General features: G+C 36.8%; 2 protein-coding genes and 1 pseudogene across 6 annotated transcripts; 1 reads left to right on the top strand and 2 right to left on the bottom strand.

Annotated features, from left to right (window-relative positions):
* Window positions 1–746: 746 nt before the first annotated feature.
* On the top strand, window positions 747–6,935 carry LOC113282869 (putative transcription elongation factor SPT5 homolog 1). 2 transcript variants are annotated; one of them, XM_026531973.1, is made up of 19 exons: window positions 747–1,328; window positions 1,644–1,894; window positions 1,984–2,130; window positions 2,209–2,367; window positions 2,443–2,526; window positions 3,037–3,104; window positions 3,209–3,563; window positions 3,659–3,814; window positions 3,925–4,022; window positions 4,131–4,332; window positions 4,433–4,564; window positions 4,726–4,822; window positions 4,996–5,157; window positions 5,252–5,300; window positions 5,400–5,497; window positions 5,590–5,668; window positions 5,875–6,226; window positions 6,326–6,439; window positions 6,538–6,935. In XM_026531973.1, the coding sequence occupies exons 1-19, from the start codon at window positions 914–916 to the stop codon at window positions 6,613–6,615; spliced, it is 3,096 nt and encodes a 1,031-aa protein (XP_026387758.1). In that variant the 5' UTR covers window positions 747–913; the 3' UTR covers window positions 6,616–6,935. The 2 variants fall into 2 exon arrangements, with proteins under 2 accessions (XP_026387758.1, XP_026387757.1); XM_026531972.1 differs by having other exon boundaries at window positions 6,323–6,439.
* Window positions 6,936–7,150: 215 nt separating this feature from the next.
* LOC113277862 lies at window positions 7,151–8,427 on the bottom strand (annotated as a pseudogene).
* Window positions 8,428–14,978: 6,551 nt separating this feature from the next.
* Window positions 14,979–19,207, bottom strand: LOC113277861. 4 transcript variants are annotated; one of them, XR_003325178.1, is made up of 10 exons: window positions 18,663–19,207; window positions 18,129–18,504; window positions 17,116–17,519; window positions 16,936–17,013; window positions 16,693–16,782; window positions 16,363–16,544; window positions 16,026–16,145; window positions 15,713–15,740; window positions 15,540–15,608; window positions 14,979–15,428 (listed from the first exon to the last, which is right to left on the bottom strand). XR_003325178.1 is itself a non-coding variant. In XM_026526831.1 (7 exons), exons 4-7 carry the CDS (start codon window positions 16,079–16,081, stop codon window positions 15,237–15,239), a joined length of 342 nt encoding a protein of 113 aa, XP_026382616.1. In that variant the 5' UTR covers window positions 16,082–16,145; window positions 16,363–16,544; window positions 16,693–16,782; window positions 16,877–16,932; the 3' UTR covers window positions 14,979–15,236. The 4 variants fall into 4 exon arrangements, 2 of the variants coding, with proteins under 2 accessions (XP_026382616.1, XP_026382617.1); XR_003325179.1 differs by having other exon boundaries at window positions 16,470–16,782; XM_026526831.1 differs by lacking the exons at window positions 16,936–17,013; window positions 17,116–17,519; window positions 18,129–18,504; window positions 18,663–19,207 and adding an exon at window positions 16,877–16,932 and having other exon boundaries at window positions 14,979–15,425.
* Window positions 19,208–21,333: the final 2,126 nt, after the last annotated feature.

Here is a 21,333-nt window from a genome sequence, read left to right as displayed (position 1 = left end):
TCCCCGTACTTGGCCACCATCCATCCATCCTAGCGCACCCGATCTAAAATATTATATTTTATTCTATTTATTGTTAGTGTATTTTTTTTTCTTGAGTTTATCTTCTATATTTCTCTTTTTATTTGTGCACTTGTTATTTACTATAAATGCTTTTCTTCCAATCAGAAAAATAAAGTAAAAGTTTCTTCTGGCAAACACTTAGTCTCTACCTTGGGTAAATACAAAGTATTTATCATGAATTATTTACCTACTTCGTTCCCCATACTCGTGAAGGCAATAGGGAAATATCATATTTCCTTGGCATTTTTCCCAACATGTATTATTTTCCTGATACGCGGAGAAGGAGGGTGGAACCCCCTTGGCATAGTGCTTGCTCTTAGAAGCTGCTTTCAACGGTTTTGACAAGAACAAAGTAAAAAATGGTATTTACAATCCACGCCGGTAGGTTCAATCATTCAAAACTGTTTTAAAATGATTTGCACAAAAAAATCATGTAGCATAAGCATAACTCCGTGCTTAAAGTGAAGTGAATCTAAGTTGTTGCCAATAACTATTGTATGTTCATCGCAGGGTAAAAGGTCAGGCAAATCCCATGAATCAAAACATCCAAAAACCAAACAACAAACCGTTTCTTCCTAGGTGGGATAAATTAAGTCAAAAAAGTCAGCTCCCACGTTAAAAAACCATCCAAACAGCCCCGATTATAGCGGGAAAATCCTCAGTTGGGCCTCTTGGTATTACCGAACTCCATCGGATCCCAAAATGTTTTTCAAATCAATTTTGAAATTCTAAACATATTAACTAAACTAGTATAAATACATGATCCTCAACCACTCAAAACCTAAGTACTAAACAAAACTCTTCGAGAGAAAACTCACAAAAGCAGAGTAAACTTGCAGAGCGAAGTGCGAAAATGTCGAAAGGCAAAACCCTAGCTCATCACCGCGGCGATGGAGAAGAAGAAGATGATGAAGAGGAGTACGATGATGAAGTAGAAGAACTGGAGGAGGAGGATGAGGAAGAAGATGAGGAGTTTGATGTAGAGGCTTATGAATCAAGAGGTTATAGTAGAAGTGGTAAAGGGGGCGGCGTCGGCGGCGGCGGCGGCGGGAAGAGTAATGGCGGTGGGAGAAGCCGTGGTGGTGCTGGTTCGAGTAAAAAACGAAGGCGGTATGATGATGATGATGAGGAGGATGAAGATGACGATGATGAGGAGCGGGATGGGAATTCGAGACAGAAAAAGAGAGTTGTGGCGGCTTTCTTTGATGATCAAGCAGAGGTTGACGATGAGGATGAATATGAATCAACAGATGGAGAAGACTATGAAGGTAAGATTAAAAAAAAACACTTTTTGCGAGGTTTAGGTTCTGCATAATGTTCATTTCAATTCCTTAAATGGTCTTTTAAATTAGGGATTGTGGTGATGCCTCTCAATCAGTTTTAGCAGTTTTAGGGTTTCTGGTCACTTTGAGGAATAGATTTTAGTAGAATTTTGAACTGGAATTAGTGGAACTTTGTTTTGAGCGTAAATTCGTATGCAAGTTCAAGAAATTGTAGAGTTTCTCCTAAGAATTGCTATATCTTTAACTAGTACTCAGGGTATTGTTTATACGGATGATGGGTTGTGAACAATTTGGTTGCAGGTGAACCATTTATAGATCATAGTGATGAAATACCTCAAGAAAGAGGTGTTGGCAGAAGGATGGAACACCCTCATTGGTTAGACAGAGGGGATGAGGAAATTGATGTCGCGGAATATGAGAGAATAGTTCAAGAGCGATACCAACGCTACGAAGATAATTCCGGAGATTATGCTGAAGATACCAATGATGTTGAGCAACAAGCAATTCTGCCGTCAGTTAAGGATCCCAAGTTGTGGATAGTGAAATGTGCGGTAAGAACTGTTTTTTTTTCTTCTGTTTGTGTTGCTTCATCTTCTGCTTGGTAGTATTTGCTTAACAATGTTGTGCTTTCCCCAACTAGATTGGTCGTGAGCGAGAGGCAGCTTTTTGCCTCATGCAAAAGTGTATTGATCAAGGTCATGGGATGAATATAAGATCTGCTATTGCTCTCGATTATCTCAAGAATTATGTATACATTGAGGCTGATAAGGAGGCCCATGTTAAAGAGGTATACGGTAATGCATACTCTTGTAGGTTGTGTTCATCTGTAAAAGTTGGATTACTACTGATTGTGTTTCTGTGTCAGGCTTGCAAAGGTCTCAAAATGTTGAATACTACAAAAGTAATGCTTGTTCCGATTAAAGAAATGAGTGACGTGCTTACAGTAAAAGGCAAAACCATGGATATCGTAAAAGATATGTGGGTACGAGTGAAGATTGGGATATATAAAGGGGATCTTGCAAAGGTACTCTTAGGCCACTTTTCATGGTTTACTTTGCCTTGATCTTCCCGTCTAACCTCCTGACTTGCTTTTCATCAGGTTGTTAATGTGTTAGATATGCGTCAAAGGGTTATGGTCAAGCTAGTTCCAAGGGTTGATTTACAAGCCATTGCTGATAAATTGGTATGTTAAAAATTTATTCTTTTAATTGATTGCCAAAAAGAAGCCACTGGAAGGCTCTTGATAATATGTCTGTGCATCTCATAGGCAGTAACCTATGTTCGTGTTTGTGGATATGTTTGTCCTTGTGGGAAAACATATTGTCAATTTTTAGGCATGCAGACCTTTTAGGATCTTCTGTGCTACAAGCAATTTTTTCTTTACGACAACTAATATAACCAGACCACCAGTGGACTTATCATATGAGGGACTGAAATTAGATATAGTCATCAACCTACTTTTAACTTGTTGATTTATAGATTTCTCTGCTTTGAGCTAGGAGATTGTAGATCCTTCTCTGTGATGCCTCGCGAGCTTTTTTCAATCATTTCTTTACCTATTACTTCCTTACTTGGGGTCCTGTTTGTCAGTTAATTGTCCTTGCTACATATTTTTGTCTCCATTGCTATTCTATTTGACAACTTGGAGAATGTTTGTTTGGTTATCGTTATTCAATTTTTACTTACAATTCAGGAAGGTAGAAGAGTCACGAAGAAGGCAATTGTCCCCACTCCACGTCTCATAAACATAAATGAAGCGAGGTAATATCTATACTTCATCAGTTGAGAGGGTGTTTCAATTTCATGTGCTTTGAACTTGTTTATTATTTTATTACGTAGAGCTTACTTGTTTGTTCTCACTGTAGGAAGCTTAATATACCAGTAGACACTAGAAGGGGACGAAGCACTAGAATGCACTTTGATGTGTTTGATGGAAAGATGTTTAGCGAAGGTTTCCTATATAAAACACTATCCATGAAATCAATAAGTTATCAGAATATTCAACCATCTTTTGATGAGCTTCAGAAGTTTTCTGAGCCTGGACAAGGAGTTGGGGGGATTATGTCCATGTCCACTTCAGTTGCAAATGGGAGAAAATGCCCCTTCATGAAGGGTGATGCTGTTATTGTTGTCAAAGGAGATCTGATGAATCTGATGGGATGGGTTGAAAAAGTTGATGAAGATAATGTCCATATCAGACCAAAAAGGAAGGACTTGCATGTAAACACTTATCCCTGTTTATTCTATTTGTTTATCTGCATGAAAAAAGTTAGTGAGAAACGTCTAGCTTTTTTAAATGTATCCATGTTCTGCAGACAACAGTTATTGTGAATGGAAAATATGTTAGCAAATATTTCAAGCCTGGGGATCATGTGAAGGTTGTCTCTGGTGCTCATGAAGGTGCAACCGGTATGGTTATTACGGTTAACAGTAATGTACTCGTCATCATATCTGATGCTACTAAGGAAAATGTAAGTGATATCTCCCCTGAACTTTTTTCAACAGACAAATAATTGACGTTGAGGACTAGCAACAGTCTGAACACTTATAGATTGATAATAAACGCGTTGTTTGTGTTTAGATCCGTGTCTTTGCTGACCACGTCGTGGACAGCTCTGAAGTAACATCTGGAGTTACCAGAATTGGGGATTATGAGCTTCACGACCTTGTCATGCTTGAGTAAGCAAATGTTAACTCTTGATACTGCAGCTTTTATCAACATTGCCGTAGTACAGCTCTTACTGTTCTGCGTCATTATATTCTTATACGTATCATAATTTGGTGCAGTAACATGAGTTTTGGGGTAATTATACGGTTAGAGAGTGAAGCCCTCCACATACTGAAGGGAGATCCAGATAGACCTGAGGTCGTACTAGTGAAGTTGAGGGAGATCAAATACAAGATTGAGAGGAAGAATACTGCTCAAGATCGATGGAAAAATACTGTGTCTGTTAAAGATGTTGTGAAGATTCTCATGGGTCCTTGCAAAGTAAGTTCTTTAAGTATAATTCTTCCAAAAATTTCTTATGTGAGCTCGAAGGATTCCCTTGCTTCATTGCTGTACTAACTTTTTTAATTGTTATTATTAGGGGAAACAAGGTCCTGTTGAACATATACTGAAAGGAATATTGTTCATAAAAGACCGTCATCACATGGAGCATGCTGGTTATATTTGTGCAAAAGCACAGTCTTGTATAGTAATGGGCGGCTCTCATTCCAAGGTAAGATCTTCAAGTTAGATTCGTACAGGTATATGTCTTGATACATTTAGCATATGGTATATAAATACAAGGTTATTTAATTTTCCACTCCCTCTTGCTGTAATGAAATTTCTGCAAGTTTTCTGTTAATTGCGATCTTACTTGCATAACTGCTTTTACAGGTTGTTTCCCCTCCCCCTAGATATGGAGCTTCTAGAGACTTGGCTCATATTCCCCCTTCACCAAGAAGATGTCCTAGAGGAGGACCTCCATTTAACTGTATGTTTCTGACATTTTAGTGATTGTGTTATTATGTATTGAAATTTGATATTTGGCCTTTGATTCTCTTTCATACCTTCTGGGTTTATCTATTTGTCATGTTTGTTAGAAATCTGTTACTTGTTTTCTGATAAAAAGAAATTCCTCAACTGTCTTCGTAAACTATGATGCAGCTGGAGGAAGACATACAGGTGGACGACGAGGGTATGATTCATTTGTTGGCACTACCATTAAAATTCGTGTTGGTAACTACAAGGGATGCCGTGGTCGTGTTGTAAGTGTTAATGGCCAATTAGTTCGAGTTGAACTGGAATCTCAGATGAAAACTGTTACAGGAAAGTATTCCCCGACAGGAGATATTAAGTCATTTTTTACTGTGGTTATGTTCTCTTCAGTTTGTTTAAATATCATCTCCTGGTAAACATGCAGTTAAACGTAACGAGATCTCTGATAACATGGCTGTTTCTACGTCATTCTGGTAATGATTGATTATTATATCTTGTTTGCTTTCTTTGTTTCGTTTACATTTTCTGTTTGTTTATAATACTTTGTCAAAATCTATTCATTTGTGGTTCAGTGAAACACCTCAGCGTGGTATTGGAAGTGAAACACCCATGCATCGAGCACAAACTCCACTGCGCCCATGTATGACTCCATCAAGAGATCAAGGAGGAGGTATGCTCACTTTCCTACTTTGATTGTTTTGGAATTCAGAAATTATTTCCAATACATGAAGAATTTACTTTTTTTGGTGAATATCTCTATAGAAACACAGATACAGATCGGTATCCGGACCCCCATGCGTGATCAAGCTTGGGATCCTTATGCTGCTGCTACTCCAGCCAGGTACAATGATCATAAGATTTTTTTTCGAGTTTAATGTGGTTGAAGTCAATCATACCAGTGCATTATTTGTCTTTGGGGTTTCAAATTGAATCATTCGCAATTGTCAATAAGAAATATACTGAAGTGTTAAAGTCATTTTAAGAATTTGATTCCATTTTTCTTTAACATAACCCATAACTTGACTATTTATCCTTTAATCGTATCAGGGATAGCTGGGAAGACGGAAATCCTGGTTCACGGGAAACTCCTCTTGCACGTTCAAATGAAGCCTCTGTATCAGCATCACCTAAAACAGGTTCGGGTTGGGGCAGCTCTGGTGAAAAAAATCATGGCTCATGGGGAACTCCTCTTGCACGTTCAAATGAAGCCTCAGTATCAGCATCACCGAACACAGATTCAGGTTGGGGCACCTGGGGTGAAAAAAATCCTGCCTCATGGGGAACGCCTCTTGCACGTTCAAATGAAGCCTCAGTATCAGCATCACCGAACACAGATTTGGGTTGGGGCACCTGGGGTGAAAAAAATCCTGGCTCATGGGGAACCACTGCACAAGCCCAGGTCAGAAATCTCCGTTTATCCTAACCTTGTATGCATGCTTCGTAGTGATTTTTCCATTTGATATATAACCCAACTGTTTTGCGGATCATCTCTCAGCAGGGAACTCCTCTTGCACGTTCAAATAAAGCCCCTGCATCTCCGACCACAGGGTCAGGTTGGGAAAGTTGGGGCAATCAAAATCCTGGCTCGAGAGGAACCAGTCCACAATGTCAGGTAAGAAATCCCTCCCTCCCTCTCCGTGTCTGCTTCATAGTGAGTTTTCTTTCCTTTGATATCTAACCAAATTTTTTTTTCATATCATTATCTCTCAGCGGGGAAGTCCTCTTGCACGTTCAAATGAATCGCCACCACCAGCAATAACCACAGGTTCAGGTTGGGGCAGTTGGTAGATACAGCAGCAGTTCAGTAAATTACTCTTGGTTTTTATTTAATCTTACGGACAACAACTCATTCTAATGTGACAGAATGGGGTCATATTTAAAGATGCAGTAGGCTAAATCAGTTTTTGTATAGTCACTCGCTACGTTTATATTTAGCAAAGTCATAGGTCATTTGTTTTAGATATATGTTCTCGACACCACGCCCTTTGACAATGTAAGTTGAGTTTTTGTGGATTGAATGTCACATTTTTGTACAGAGTTCTACTCTTTGACAGTATCTGAAGTTCTGAACTTAAATTTAACGAGGCAGGTCTGAGCCATTTTATGTGCTGGTGAATTTTATTAGAAAAATGTGATATGCTAAGTTAGAAAAATGATATCAATTACAAGCATACAGCTAGAATCAATACATACAAATTTTATTAGGGGGGAAAATAATGTGGACAGACAAATAATAGATACACAATACAAATAGAATCAATGAAATGAAAAATGGAACGGGAAATCAAGAGTACATTTTTTTCGAATAAAGAAGGGTGTCCAATTAAGCATCCTTGTCTGCTTTGCACTCGATAGGCATTTTGGGGAACCTGACCTTATCAGTACAGTAGTTGTAGATTGTGAATTTCCTACGAACCCACATGAGCCTCCTATACTGAGCAGCATCAACGTCTCGATACTTCTGATGATCCCACCACATCTTCCCTTTTGTTGCACAGAATTTGGCATTCACTGATGTTGCGCAACCGTCAATGTGGAATCCCTTGTAGGAAGCTATAAAAGGTGCTTTTGACCAATCAGTCTTTTCGAGTCCACCCCTGGTTGCCCAGTCCTCGCCATTCCATAAACTTGAGTACAACTTCATGGGTTGGTTGAAAGGATATTTCACTCCTAGTTTTTGATTGTTCTTGAAAATTCTGATTGGGATATCATCCACGAAGAATCTGGATTGTGCACATAAATTTGCTTTCGAATGTTAGTAAAAATTAAACAGATCACATAACTTGACATGGATAGGGTGCATTAATTGGAGAATCATCCAACACCTACGTGATGTGATAATCGTTCCAGAGGACGGACTATGTGTGGTAGGCGGCGGTTGGGTCGAACCAGAGGTTGATCCGCTGCTCCCTGTTACCGCTACCACCTGTGAAGACATTCGTCTGCAAAATGTAGGGTTGCCCCGTCATGTTCCCTAAGAACTCAAAGTCTACCTCGTCATGTTCATTATTGTTTGAAGATAGCTGCATTCATTAATTAATTTCGTCGTCAGAATATACTAATATCTTAGCGGAAGAATCAGTATGACAGGCACAATTTTTTTTATGGAAACGAATTACTTACAAAAAATGCAGTTACAGTACCAGCCGAGTCCCCTGCTACCAACTTTATGTGCATGTGGAAGTATCCAAACAAATAAGATTCTTTTGAATGAAACCCAGCACCTGCATTTGATTTACAAGTATGTGTTAGAGAGCTAGTTCATCTGTAACAAGACGCCGAGTGGCAAAAAAAGAAGTAGTACAGCTAGTAGTATATATACATACCCGTCCAGTTATCAAGGTGAAGCTGAATCTCTTTCCCACCATTGAAATACTTGGTGTGATCAGGGGACCATGTAGGCATATAGTTCTTTGAGAATGGCACATTCACTGCCTTCGGTGGTGTAGCACCCATTGACATCCCAATTACAGATAAACAACAGACCAGAAGTAGACACATTTGTAGACGTCTACTACACTTCATATTATACGACAAGTCGGCCATTTCTAGCCTAACTCTTTCGAGAACCAGTTATCTGAACAGAGAATAAGAAATTTGGAATGGTAGTAGACCGAGAAAGAGACAAAGGTGTGATTGTGGATGAAAAGTGTAGTGGAACGCAAATGAATTTATAGGCATATTATGAATTTCTCAAAGTGGACTTCATTCAATAATTATCTTATAATTCTCTACAAATTATTTCTATTAATTTACTAATATCTTTATCAATCATTATCCAACAGATAATCTCCTTCCTGGAACCACCACATTAGAAGCATTGCTGCCTCATAAACGTCGATTAACCTATGAAAAATAATACAGTCATTTTGCAAAATGGTCTTATATTAATAATGCTTCAGAGTTTCTGTCAGAATGCTGTTAATCTTGAGTAGAGTACATGTCAACAAATGACAATAATGCCTAAATGAAAAAAATAATAGGTGTGTCAATTTGGTAGAAAGGAAGGCATATTGAGGCGTGTATTGTATGTGAAGAACATTCATTTTGGTTAGCTGGAGGCAATGTTGATTTTTAATCGAAAAACTAATCTCCCCGCATATCCATTATTTTATCTTTCTCGAATCAATACCATGGCATGGTTGGTAGGCTCACCAATAACGCGTGGTTTCTGGATTCATCTATTGAGCCCCATATGCATGCATGTCGCCACTCTATACCCAGGTAGGTGTCACAGGTTTAAACTACCCAAATGCAACCGTCAAATTTTGACAATGGCACAACTTCTTCACTTCTTGACTAAACCTCTATTTAGCTCCTGCTGGATAGAGGTTCTGCTCACAATCATTCAAGCTACCAAATCAGTACTCAGAGTCCGCTTGATGTATAAAATAGTAAGCCAAACAACGGGACAAATGCATCAACAGAACTTAGTTTTAATTTTGGTCGAAGCTTTATTATTATTGCACACTTAGGGTTACACAAACTCTTCTTGTTTCGGACACCCAACCCACCACAAGATCAGGCTTTTATAGCCTTACTAAAGCTATTCACAAATAACTGACTAGCAGTTACAATTCACTTTATACAAGGCAGTTGGCCAACCATGCCAACTGCCATAACTTCTTTCCTACAGTCTTAGAGGTAGTTCCTAGCCTAGTAGAAAGCATAAAGCAAATACTAACTCGTGTAACCAAATTCGTAATCGTCAAGGCCATGTACCTTGCACATGCCATGAAAGCTTAAACCATCCAAATTAGGGATACTATTGTTGTGCATCGTTCCCCCAATGATGCAAGTATGCTAATGCAAGTCTTGATTGCATCTCTGCATGCCTCATGCACATAAGCTATGTGTCAAACTATATATGTTGGCACCTAATAATGCTATTCTCGCATCTTTGGCCATGTCCAAACCCTGTTTGGGCCATGCCTTGGCCTAATCTGCGATACCGAATGCGCCATGAATTTTTAGCCTTGGCCAACTTGCAGATAATGCGTCATCTTGGCGATTTATTACTAGGACGCTTGAACGACCGGTCGAAGTAGGTATATATGAAATTGTGGCAAAAGCAATTTACATATTTACATGGTCGGTCTGAGACGTGAGAATTTCATGTTGGAGAAAATGAGTTTATTATGTTATGATTGTGGTCTTGGTGGGAATGAAACTTATTACCAAAGAGTCACTAAGTAGACAATCTCAATTTCACTTTTTCTGAATGAAACTTTTAGTCTCATATACGGAAAATCAAAGAAGTTGCTTTTATGTACTAGGATTTTTGGATCTAAGAGTGGTCATTAGGGATAAAAAACTCACCATTTTGTGAGGGAGAAGTGAAAATGAGGGGGGTACCAAAATACACCACCAACCTTTTCTTGGGAGACCTGTATGGACTAAACTCAAATACAATTCCGAGAGTTACAACATAATGAATCTCGATCAAGAATAAAATGAAGAGTTTATATCTCTTACTCTCACAGTCAACATGTATTTGGAATAAGTCCGTGAACCTGATTATACCGTGAGAGTTCTTGGACGATTCCAGAGATCAATATCCATGATCAATCAAGTTGTATCCGGCAATTACGGTAGACGTATCTACTTTGATTGTTTTACGTACAACATGTGATATTTCAGTTATAAAGATAAACAATATAATGCGGAAAAATAAATAACACTGACATCGGAAATTTTGTTAACGAGAAAACTGTTAGAGTATTGCTCGGTCAAACTCACAAGTGTTTCTATCTCAAGATTCTTGTCAAATTTAGTTGATCAAAACTATATCTATATTTCTAGTCTACATTTATTCAAGTCTCGGATAAGGATAGAAGTGTGTAGTTGGGTACCAGATATCACTGCGTTCTATCGTTTGAAGGCGATGATCATCCGAAGTTTTTGGAGAACTTCATCAACAAATGGTAAGTGAAGACTGAACCACCTATTACTCAAGTTTTCACCTTTCTATATATGAGGCAATGTCACATGACTAAGAAGACTTTACACGCATAACAAAAATTTCGAGTCAAGTTTATCTTGATTAATTATTCTTGAAATATGTTGACTAAGCTTAAGAAACATTTGTTCATACTTTATGAATTTGGTTAAAAACAATATATTGTTTATGATCTAAATTATGATTCAAGATTATCATTGGAACGGTGATATGTGTCAGTGATGTTATTCGGGAATTTTTCATATTGATTATTAGATAGATATAAAACTCTTGTAAATCTGGATACATGACATTATGCATACCAGTTCACATACTGGCAAAACCGTTATAGGTCCGGAGCCGCAGTACGCGTACCAAGTGCATGTACCGGCGTAGCTATAGCTTGGCACAACTTTTGGGTGCACATACCCGGTATGAAAACCCAAAAAGTTCTATGAGAATTCAGGATGGTCCAATACCCGATATGCAAACCGGAAAAGTTTTGTGACTCGTGAAATCAGGTTGGTACGCATACCCAGTATGCAAACCGTAAAAATTTATCTGAAATTCTGAACTCTTTTTTTGTCTTAAGGGTTTCCAAACACGGTACATGTACCATGACAAAATAATTCACGAACCGGATGTAAGTACAAGTACTTACCCTGTCGAATATTTTTATATGTATCCGAATTATTTCTATGAGATAACCGGCATTTGAAAAACTCTCTGTAACAACACATCTAGACATATTTGATCACATTAACCATGATTGTGACTCAAGATTAAAGTTTTAAAGTGTTATATGAACATGATTAAGCTTAATTATAGTTCGTCTGGCTAATCTCGGCTAACCTTTCATGAACAAGTCATTTTACATGGTTCGATTATGGTCCATCCTAACCAGAGTGTATATTTTGTTGTGTTAATCTCAAATCAAAGATTCATCTAATGGTGGATATTGATTGCTCGATTCCAAATCTACCTTAGCTTAAATCTAAAGCAACCTTTGTTTTAAAAGTCTATATAAGGAGAACCTCAAGCAACTGGGATCTTTGAATCGATAATACTATTTTAGTGTGTCTTAATTGTAAACTAGAATCGTCCTCTCGTTTAAATATTTTTAGGTTTAGAGACTAAAAAGACTTCACCTAGGGATTCGTGAAGCCATCTCCAACTATCTTTATCTTGATAGTTCGTGTACCCTGATCTTGCTAGTGATTGTTGAGCCATTAACTCCAACAGGCGAGATAGATAGAAATCGCAAAGTTCTTCGTCTCACACTTTGTGATTCCACAGGTAAATTCCTCGAGAACGATTCTTTGTTGAAATTGGAGTAGGAATTACTTATGAGGTGAATAATAACCTAGGATGCTCATCAGGAGTTGTAAGTACCGGATTTTGAGGTTTTCTAGACTTTGTCTATTGCAATTGATTTCCTATCTCCCCTTGATCTTTCATCAAAACGGAAATCACATATAAGATTATCTGTGGGAGTCAGATTGGTTTAAAGTCTTCAATTGAGTTAAAGCAACTCATAGGATGTAATTGTCGTCAGCTAAGTAAATCAATTGTGCGGAGTCTTGCGAGATTCAAGAGCCGTAAGGAGCGCGATTATAAATGAATTACTGTGACGGTAGATTTGGTCTTAACTACATTCCAGTCATAAGTTTCGATAGTAGGCTAGAGTTTGTATCGGCTTAAGACACACTACACCAAATTCCCGAATAGTAACAAAAATTTGTAACGGCTTACCGGCCGTTACGAAATTACCGTTACAAATGGATGTTACGAAAAAGTTGTAACCGGCTGCAGCCGTTACGAATTTTTCAAAACAAATTTTTTTTCTAGGCGTGACAGCCACACGCTTCGTCATACCTGGGTCGTAACACCTGGAGTTTGTGTGTGTGCCATTCCCACGCGTACTATTGTGATTCCACCCAAGATGAGTAACACTAGAGGATATTTCCTTTCATGCGTGATTTGGGCATACCCTAATGAAACCAAATTGAATTTTTCATTTTTCGATTTTACGTATTCATCATCTATATTAGTATTTATGATTTATTTTTTCGATTTTAGTTTGTTTGTCGGAGTTCGAACTTGGAAGAATTTCAGCTAATCGTGAGAAAGCATTTGTTCTACTTTGTTTAATTTAGATATCCATTTTAGGTTTTGATTTTGATTTATTTTCAGCTAGATTTAGGTATTTGTTTTTAGGTTTTCAAAATGATAATTGATTTAGGGTTTCTTGTTCAATCGATTATGATATTTGGGTTTCTGATTTAGGGTATTTTATTCAGATTTGTTTTCAGATACAGATGTGAATGAAGTTGATAAGGTGATTGAGAAGCTAAAAGGGGTTGGGATTGCTTCTGGTAGTGCTGATGGTGCTGTTCTAAGTACTTTTAAGGTAATTTTGATGTTTTTCGGTTTTTCGTTTGTTTTTGTGATTGATTGGAAAGTTAGGGTTTTTGAGGTTGAGGTTGTACTTTGATGCAATGAACTGGAGTTGAAGGAGATAATGAGGTTATTGTTATTGGTAGTTGAAGCAAGAATGTTTGAGATAATGGGTTGTCATGGTTGTTTGCAGTTGAGGTTAAGAAAAGTAGAGGGATTGGTCATTTTTATGTGTATGATGCAGTTGAATGACTACGCCTAAGTGAATCTAACGACTATAAAGCTACTAATTTTTTTTGCTTTGGCTTTCCAGGTTTTGACATGTTCTCAGCCATAGTAATATCTTTCAGTTTAACCTAGTTCGTTCCTTGAATGAATAAGGTCTACATCATAAGATTCGTAATATCGGAATAGTTGTACATACTGAAATTTGATTGGTGGTTTTAGGTTGAAACAACTGAAGAACTTGGGAGGAATAATAAGAAAGAACATAAGGTTTGTCATTGTTTCCCCAGTTCCATCTAAATTAGTGTTTACCAAATCTTGTTGCATTGAATGATTTTGATGTTTTTTGATAAGCCAAGGAAAGAGTTGAAGAGGTTGTAGAAATGTCTTTTCTCTTTCCTACAATGGAGCAAGATTGTGTTTAATATCGTCGAGATGGGTATTGGATCAACAACTGGACCAATCAGCTCCCATGCAGGCAAACAAATACTAGCCATAGTACCTGGAGAGGTCCTCTTAGATTCTTTCAGTGCTCTCAGTAAGTAAAACACTAACTTACACACATACTCAGAAAATACAATATTGTTAACGTTCAGGAAATCATTCAAGTATTTATCTTTAATATAGGCTAGGTTATGGATGCAGTTGAAGTTACCGAAAAACAAGCTCTTTCTGCTTCATCCAAAACTGCAACCAAAATGGATAGTGATAGCTGAGGATGCTCAAAAGAATCTAAACAGATAATTGATTGATTTTACTGGTGATGTTTGAGATCTTACTTGTTTGTGCATTTTATTTGCATGGTGCAAATTGGTTTGATGTACATCATGCCTGTCTTTGCTTACCCGTAGTTTATATGTTCTTTCGACACTTGCAGGCACTTGCAGAAGAAATGCTCTTTTCTGATCTTAAAGAAAGCAGCTCAGGTGAACAAAGATAACCTATCCGCTCTCAGGGTATGGTTACAAAATATGTTCACACTACATCATTTTTCAAGTTTAGTAACAGGCTGGTTCAGTTGCAAAGAGGGTTGCAACAGTTTGAATCTCTTACGAAAGTCAGTGTTGCAATTTTTCGCAACGGCTCATAAGCAGTTGCGAATTTTGGGTTGCAACAATTTTCAACTGTTGCAACGTGAATTCGTTGCAACAGTATGAAACAGTTGCGATACTGGTTTTCGCAACAGCTCACCGCAATTACCAAATTTTTGCAACATTAAAAAAATAGTGGTTGTGACTGGTCAAACCCTGGTTTTGACCTGGTCAAATCAAGTCAAAACCAGGTTTTGGACCAGTCAAAAACACTATTTATTTACTTTTTAATCAGGTTTTAATTCTTCAGTTTCCCTGTTCATTTGGAAATCATTCCCCTGCAACAATTTCAGGCAGAATTTACAGTGAAATTCTTCAACTCTTAGGCAACAACATTCAAAGTATATACCCATAAGTTTCTAAAAGACATAACTTTGGCAATACATAGTCATTTCATACATTGAATTATAAACACTAATCATCATTGAACTTAGGGAACTCATGAAATCATAAACTAAAGACTTATTTTGTATACCTCTGAAAAGAACTACTTAGGCAATACATATAAATTTCTTAAGTTCCAATCTGTAGCTACAAATATTTCTTAAGTTCTAAGGACATACAAATTCTGTGCGTAGTATCAAAAAAATGACAAGTATGTAAACATTTCCTAAGTTTTCATAACATAGAAATTCTGCAGTTGCAGTTGTAATGTGAAGTGTAATAGCAGTAGTAGATACAATCTTAAAGGCACAAGACTGGAGACAAGCTCAGCATTCATTACCTACATGCTCAAACAAGTATAGCTTCTTGTTGCTTCATAACCAGCCGTGTAAATAGTCGCACTTACTACTCATATGTGACCTGCAAAACCAATGTACACCATGAGAGTAGCCATTGTCAAAAAGAATTGTAACAATAGCGCCATCTATAGAATCAACATCGACATCAACATCCTCTTCTTCTTGGGTTCCATGCTCTTCATGTTCTTCTCCGTTATCTTCTACCTACTGAGACAAAAAGTGAAACAAATCAACATCCAATTCCCATCACGGAAGATAAGAATAATAAAAGGGAGCATTTTACATAGAAACAAAGAAAGTTCCTGGATGGATTAATACCGTATGAGAATTTTGCATGCGGTAAGTCTTGCAGATGCCCTTTTTCCAACTTCTATCTAGTTTACTAACCTGTTCATCAAATAGATTTCGACTTCTCAAATAAGAATAACAACAGTCCAATATCAAACGAGCGAGGAAACTTCATTTAAAGCAAAAAAATCACTACTACTTACCAGAGTCTCCGCAAACTCTTCAACTTTGCTGAAAGATTTTATTATCATGAAGTCAGCACCAAGCAAGGTGATAAAAACACTAACTAAAGTAAGAAAATGCCACTTCTACTTCAAAAAAGCCTGCAATAAAGCATGACAAGGAGATGCACTCATTTTCCTAGGACTAGGACTGCACCGGACAAGATATGCACTGGGAAACTAGGAGATGAAATATGTTTGCTGGAAAACAAAAACCACAAGGAAACCTGCTAAATCAGTATAAAGAGTAAACTACAATAGCGATAACATTAATGAGTTTGATATTATCACATACCTCACTAAACTTCGTCTGCAGTTCATCCCTTGCCTCAATAACACGGTCTCTGTCATTGCTTTCAACTACGAAAATAAGACCTTATGTGTTTTGGAAGTAGTGTCTCTACAATGGAGGGATCTGTAAAAGAAATGATATTACTAATTACCTTTGTAACAACATAAAATGCAAAAAAGAACAGAAACAAAAAATGTAGCAAAATTCATATATTTTTTGACCCCAACATGCCAGACAGTGAAGCTAATGTTCTTGTATTCAACAGTCTCAACATTAAATCCTGCAAGCAATATGAAAGCATTCACAGAGATAAGAAACAACTCATGCCAGATTTCTTGACCTTTGGGTAAGAGGAAGAAGCGATAAATCTTTTCTAAGATTTGAAAGAAAGGCTTATATGATGCTCCAGCCACAGCTGGGTCCTGGACCTAGCTTCAAACTGCAGACCATGTGCTTCTGCTAAGCCCAGTGAAGAAGGAAGAGCTGACTAGTGATGCACTCAGTCTTGAGTTGCTGGGAAGTCTGATAAAGAGGTTAAGGAAATGTATAGCATGCAAGGGATAGATTCTTTTGGTTCTTTAACTATGGGAAGGTGAATCTCTTCAATGACGAAGGAAAAATGCATCACATACCTCGTAATTTGCACCAAACATTATAAATAGAAGGATACATAAGCATGTTTACTACATGAACTAAACACCGCCACCTCATCTCCAGCATTAAACTCAATATATTAGACTCAAACTCCATCCCTATAAGGCTACAACAAATGATATATTAGTCACGCAAATGTATTAGTCAACAAATACAAGAGGAGACAAGGAAATCGTTAAAACTCAAGTTACAAAGTGCACCAGAAATATATATTTGTCATTATCAGTTAGGAATTTGGGTCCTTTGTGATCTGAAATACCTGTAATTGTGAAATAAAAACAGTGTACATTTTCACATACTTCATGTTATAGAAGTCTCTAAACTGAAGGGAAGCTACCTGTGAAGTAAAAGAGTTACTACGCTACCTAAATATCAGCATATCAAAGAAAGAACAACGAGGGACTCTAATATGACGAGGGGAGAGAAAGTTTAACAGTACCTCAGACAAACATTGGAGAGTAAGATTCCTATATGTTGCCACACCCTTCCATAGAAAGAAATTCAAAAGTGTCTTTAGCTATAATATATCCAAAAAAAAGGAAAATAAAAATGCATAAGTCAATTAACCTACAGAAGATTGGAAGAAAGAGACGCCAATATTGATTAAAAGATAGTGTTTTACTAGACATGAACTTTTTTTTATCGTTCTAAATTTTCATTATTTGAAACAAAAAATGGCAACAGTCTAGTAATTAGTGCGCAAACCAGTGGGGATTCAAATATGTATCCCATAGGAAACCATGAAAGGAAAGAGTGCAACGTATCCAGTGTTGCTCTTATAGCTCAGTTCTTTGAGATGCAGATAGCACATATAGGCATAGCTCGTGAATAAGTTGAAACTCACTGCAAGAAAAAACGTGTATGTAAGCAATGGTAACAGAAAAACAAACCATGCGACGTAGACCAGCTACAGAATTCATTCATAATAACTGTGTTTAACTAACACAGATGATAGGGTGGACTAATGATAACGAAGCCGATTAGGCGTCCAAGGCATTTTTCTAACATATGTACAATCACAACTTTTCTATTCGATAAATAACCCCATATACACATGATGATGTAACATAACAATGAGAATAGCAATGCCATCAAAACTATTCACTGATTATTTTAGCTCTTTGATCTTCTGCTGAATCATTTCACCAGGTGAAAAGTCCAACATCTCTTCACTGAGAAGATAAAAAAAAAGATAACATGTATAAAAAAAAACTTGTAGACATTGACAAGCTAAAACAGATATGATCTCAGAATTAATACAGCCATGAAATTATAACATATTGTTTCACTTGTCTTCGCTACTAAAACAAGATCCAGAATAAAATTTCACCACCTAGCTGGCCACTCATGTTTCAAGATCTGTGATTTGAAAAGCAAACGACATTGAGTTCAAGCAATAATACTATTGCAGATAAATTCGGAGTAAATATAAACCATCCAAACCTAGCATACCTTGACCTAAAATTTATGAACATTTCAAATCTCTTCATATTAGCGTCATTCCTTCAAATCACTATCATTCAGCCACATAGACATTTAAACCACCATCTTCACAGCAGCAACATTATTCATTCCAATATCTTTCAGTCACAACCATTATGACTGACTATAGCATCATCATCAAAAGCATCTCAGCACAACCAATACTCAACCATCACCATTCAAATCATTACAATCTAAACCAAACTAAGATAAACTCTTGTAGCTCATTCAATACCACATCAACCGAATTATTATTTCAATTCCATCACCATCACAATCTTCATAGTTCTGTAGCTCATTAAACCACCACCACCTGCAACAATTATCCTCCTATAAAAACTTTTTCCTGTAATAGACAATTTAAACAAAGAATCATCTACACACCACTAGAAACTCAACTCCATTTCCACCAAATTTTCAATTCATAATTGAACATAACAATACCCAAATTTGATAATACAAGTTCATGAAAGAAATTCAATTCAAATGAGTAAGAAAGATTACCTCAGACACAAACTCAATTTTCTTCTTATAATTTCTCACCATCAGTTTCATCTTTTTCATCTGTAATTCAAATCCATGAACCCTAAATCCCCAATCTGTTAGAAACCCTAATCCATAAAACTCGAATCCATTAATAAACCAATTCTAAACCTAATTAAAATAAACCCATTTATTGATTCCGTTTAATTCTTCGATTTGTAGCACAACCAAAACCCTAGTTTTCTCAATTAACTTCTTAATCTTAGACGTAAAACGAAACCTAATCCTCTAATTCCTTCGCTGTAATTTGAGAATCAATTTCAAATTCCTCTTCTTAACTCTCAATAATGAAAACCCATGATAATTTCTTGATTTCCTCTTCTTACAGACACCAAGGAGATCGGACCAGCTGCAACGACCATTAGGTTTTGCTTTTGGGGTTCTACAGACAGAAAGATACTTCGATGGTGGTGATATTAGAAAGGGGGAAGAATGAATTTCAATGTTAGTGGTCGGTATTCACGGGTGCAGCAGGGGAAGTAGCGATACAGGGAGAAAGAGAGAGAAAAGAGCGTGAGATAAGATTATGTCTGCTCGATAATATTAGAGTAAACCGAGTCATTTTTGAAGCTGAAATTTCGTAACAGCTACAAAGTTATTGCGAAATCTAGTTACTAACCAAAGAAAATGGTGTAGTGTCATGATGTTTGTAGTACACAGAATTTGTATTCCATTAGGACATAGGAATGAACTTATAATGATTTAAGTGAGAATGAACTGAACTTATGAAGTTTCTATGTATTCCCGTAACAAAAAAAACTCGCTACTTAGAAAAATTTCAGTTATTTCTTTCAGTTATTTTTTTTAAATGAATTTGATATAAATCTGATATGAATTGATTGAAAAATTATTGTTGAATGTGAATGATGAATGAAATGAAAGGTGTATGCAGGATATTTAGAATTCTGGCTTGTTTCCAACAGAAAATGAACTGCCAGTAATATTGACCTGGTCAAAATTGGTCGATATTGACTAATTTTGACCAGGTCAATGTTGACTGGCATTAATTTTTTTGCGGTTACAAAAAAAAAATCGCAACAGCTCTAAGCTGTTTCAACTTGCCACATAGTAACGGTTATGGCACGTTCTAAGGTGCCACGTGGTAACGGCTCGCACCTGTTACGACCCTATAGTTACGAAAAATTCATAACATCTCCCACCTATTACCACGTGTCAAATCGTAACGGCTTGTACCTGTTACTAACGCCTTTACAATCCGAAATTCGTAACGGCTCCGTTGCCGTTAGAAAATATTTGTAATATGCCTTTTTGAAACGGGTAATTTCCGTTACAGCTCGGATTCGTAACGGCTTATTTCTGTTTCTAATCCCAGAATTTGGTGTAGTGACAGTTTGGTATTCAAATATGGACAAGGTCCATGGGTTTTTCTGCATTTGCGGTTTCTGAAAATGCCGGGGTACCGAAATTTGCGATCCCGGGGTTTTTCTGCATTTGCAATTTCTATCTACCAACCTGTGTTCACGAGTCACAAAAAATTTCCGGTTTGCATATGGCTGGGTATGTGTACCATCCCGAGTTCACGAGTAATATAATTTTTTGGCTTTGCATACCGGGTATGTGTACCCGAAATTCGTTGCCGAACTATAGCTACGTCAGTACGTATACTGGGTACATGTACTACGGCTCCAGACCTATAATAGTTTTGCATGTATGTGAACTGGTATGCATATTGTCATGTATCCAGATGTACAGTAGTTTTATATCTCTCTAATAATCAATTTGAAACATTCCCGAATAACATCAATGACACATATCACTGTTCCAGGCAATTTTCAAATGATAATCTTGAATCATAATTTAGGTCATAAACAATAAATTGTTTTTAATCAAATTCATCAAGTATAAACAAATTTTGTTAAGCTTAGTCAACATACTTCGAGAATAATTAATCAAGATAAACTTTACTTGAATTTTTTTTTTGTGCGTGTAAAGTCTTTTTTAGTCATGCATCATTGTCTCATAGATAAAAATGTGAAAACTGAGTAATAGGTGGTTCACTCTTCACTTACCTTTTGTTGATACCCCTTCAAACGGTAGAACGCAGTGATGTTTGGTACTCAACTACACACTTCCACCCTAATCCGAATAAATGTAGACTAGAAATCAAGATATAGTTTTGATCAACTAAATTTGAAAACAAGCTTGAGATATCAACACTTGTGAGTTCGACCAAGCAATGCTCTAACAAGAATATGTAATTGCAATGGGATAGTTAGTTCAACCACACATTTCACACACGCGTAGTGCCGCCACTTTTTTAAAATATTTTCTAAATGAATTTAAGATCAAAATAAAAATTTTCTTAGCGTGGGAAACAGGCGGTATATATTTTGCTTAACCAAAAACATTCTCGTGTAATGATGGATGGTTTTCAATTGATTTAAATTTTGGCAGTTTTAACTTTATTTCCTCACATCATGCAATTGAGTTGATTTTTTGTCTTTTTTATTATTTATGTCCATCAACTTCCTTTACTACATCCTATTCGATTTTTTCCTATACAAGAAATTCAATTTCTTTATTCCAAAATGTGTCTAGAAACGGCTATTGTCCCATTTTTTTCCATCTATTCTCGTTTTATTTTGGTTTTGTAATTAATTACTTCTCTACC

This window comes from Papaver somniferum, chromosome 5 (assembly GCF_003573695.1).
Source record: "Papaver somniferum cultivar HN1 chromosome 5, ASM357369v1, whole genome shotgun sequence".
NCBI lineage: Eukaryota > Viridiplantae > Streptophyta > Magnoliopsida > Ranunculales > Papaveraceae > Papaver > Papaver somniferum.
Note: the sequence above shows the minus strand (reverse complement) of the source record. Positions and strands in the feature narration are given on the sequence as shown.

What these genes read in the sequence shown, in the direction of transcription:
- LOC113277861 (XM_026526831.1), bottom strand. Translation starts at nt 16,081, where the DNA reads ATGACAGAGACCGTGTTATTGAGGCAAGGGATGAACTGCAGACGAAGT. An exon ending in TGCAGACGAAGTTTAGTGAG is followed by an intron (nt 15,741 to 16,025) that starts GTATGTGATAAT and finishes AAAATCTTTCAG; the next exon opens with CAAAGTTGAAGAGTTTGCGG. An exon ending in GCATGCAAAATTCTCATACG is followed by an intron (nt 15,426 to 15,539) that starts GTATTAATCCAT and finishes TTGTCTCAGTAG; the next exon opens with GTAGAAGATAACGGAGAAGA.
- LOC113282869 (XM_026531972.1), top strand. Translation starts at nt 914, where the DNA reads ATGTCGAAAGGCAAAACCCTAGCTCATCACCGCGGCGATGGAGAAGAA. An exon ending in CACGACCTTGTCATGCTTGA is followed by an intron (nt 4,023 to 4,130) that starts GTAAGCAAATGT and finishes AATTTGGTGCAG; the next exon opens with TAACATGAGTTTTGGGGTAA. An exon ending in TGGGCGGCTCTCATTCCAAG is followed by an intron (nt 4,565 to 4,725) that starts GTAAGATCTTCA and finishes CTGCTTTTACAG; the next exon opens with GTTGTTTCCCCTCCCCCTAG.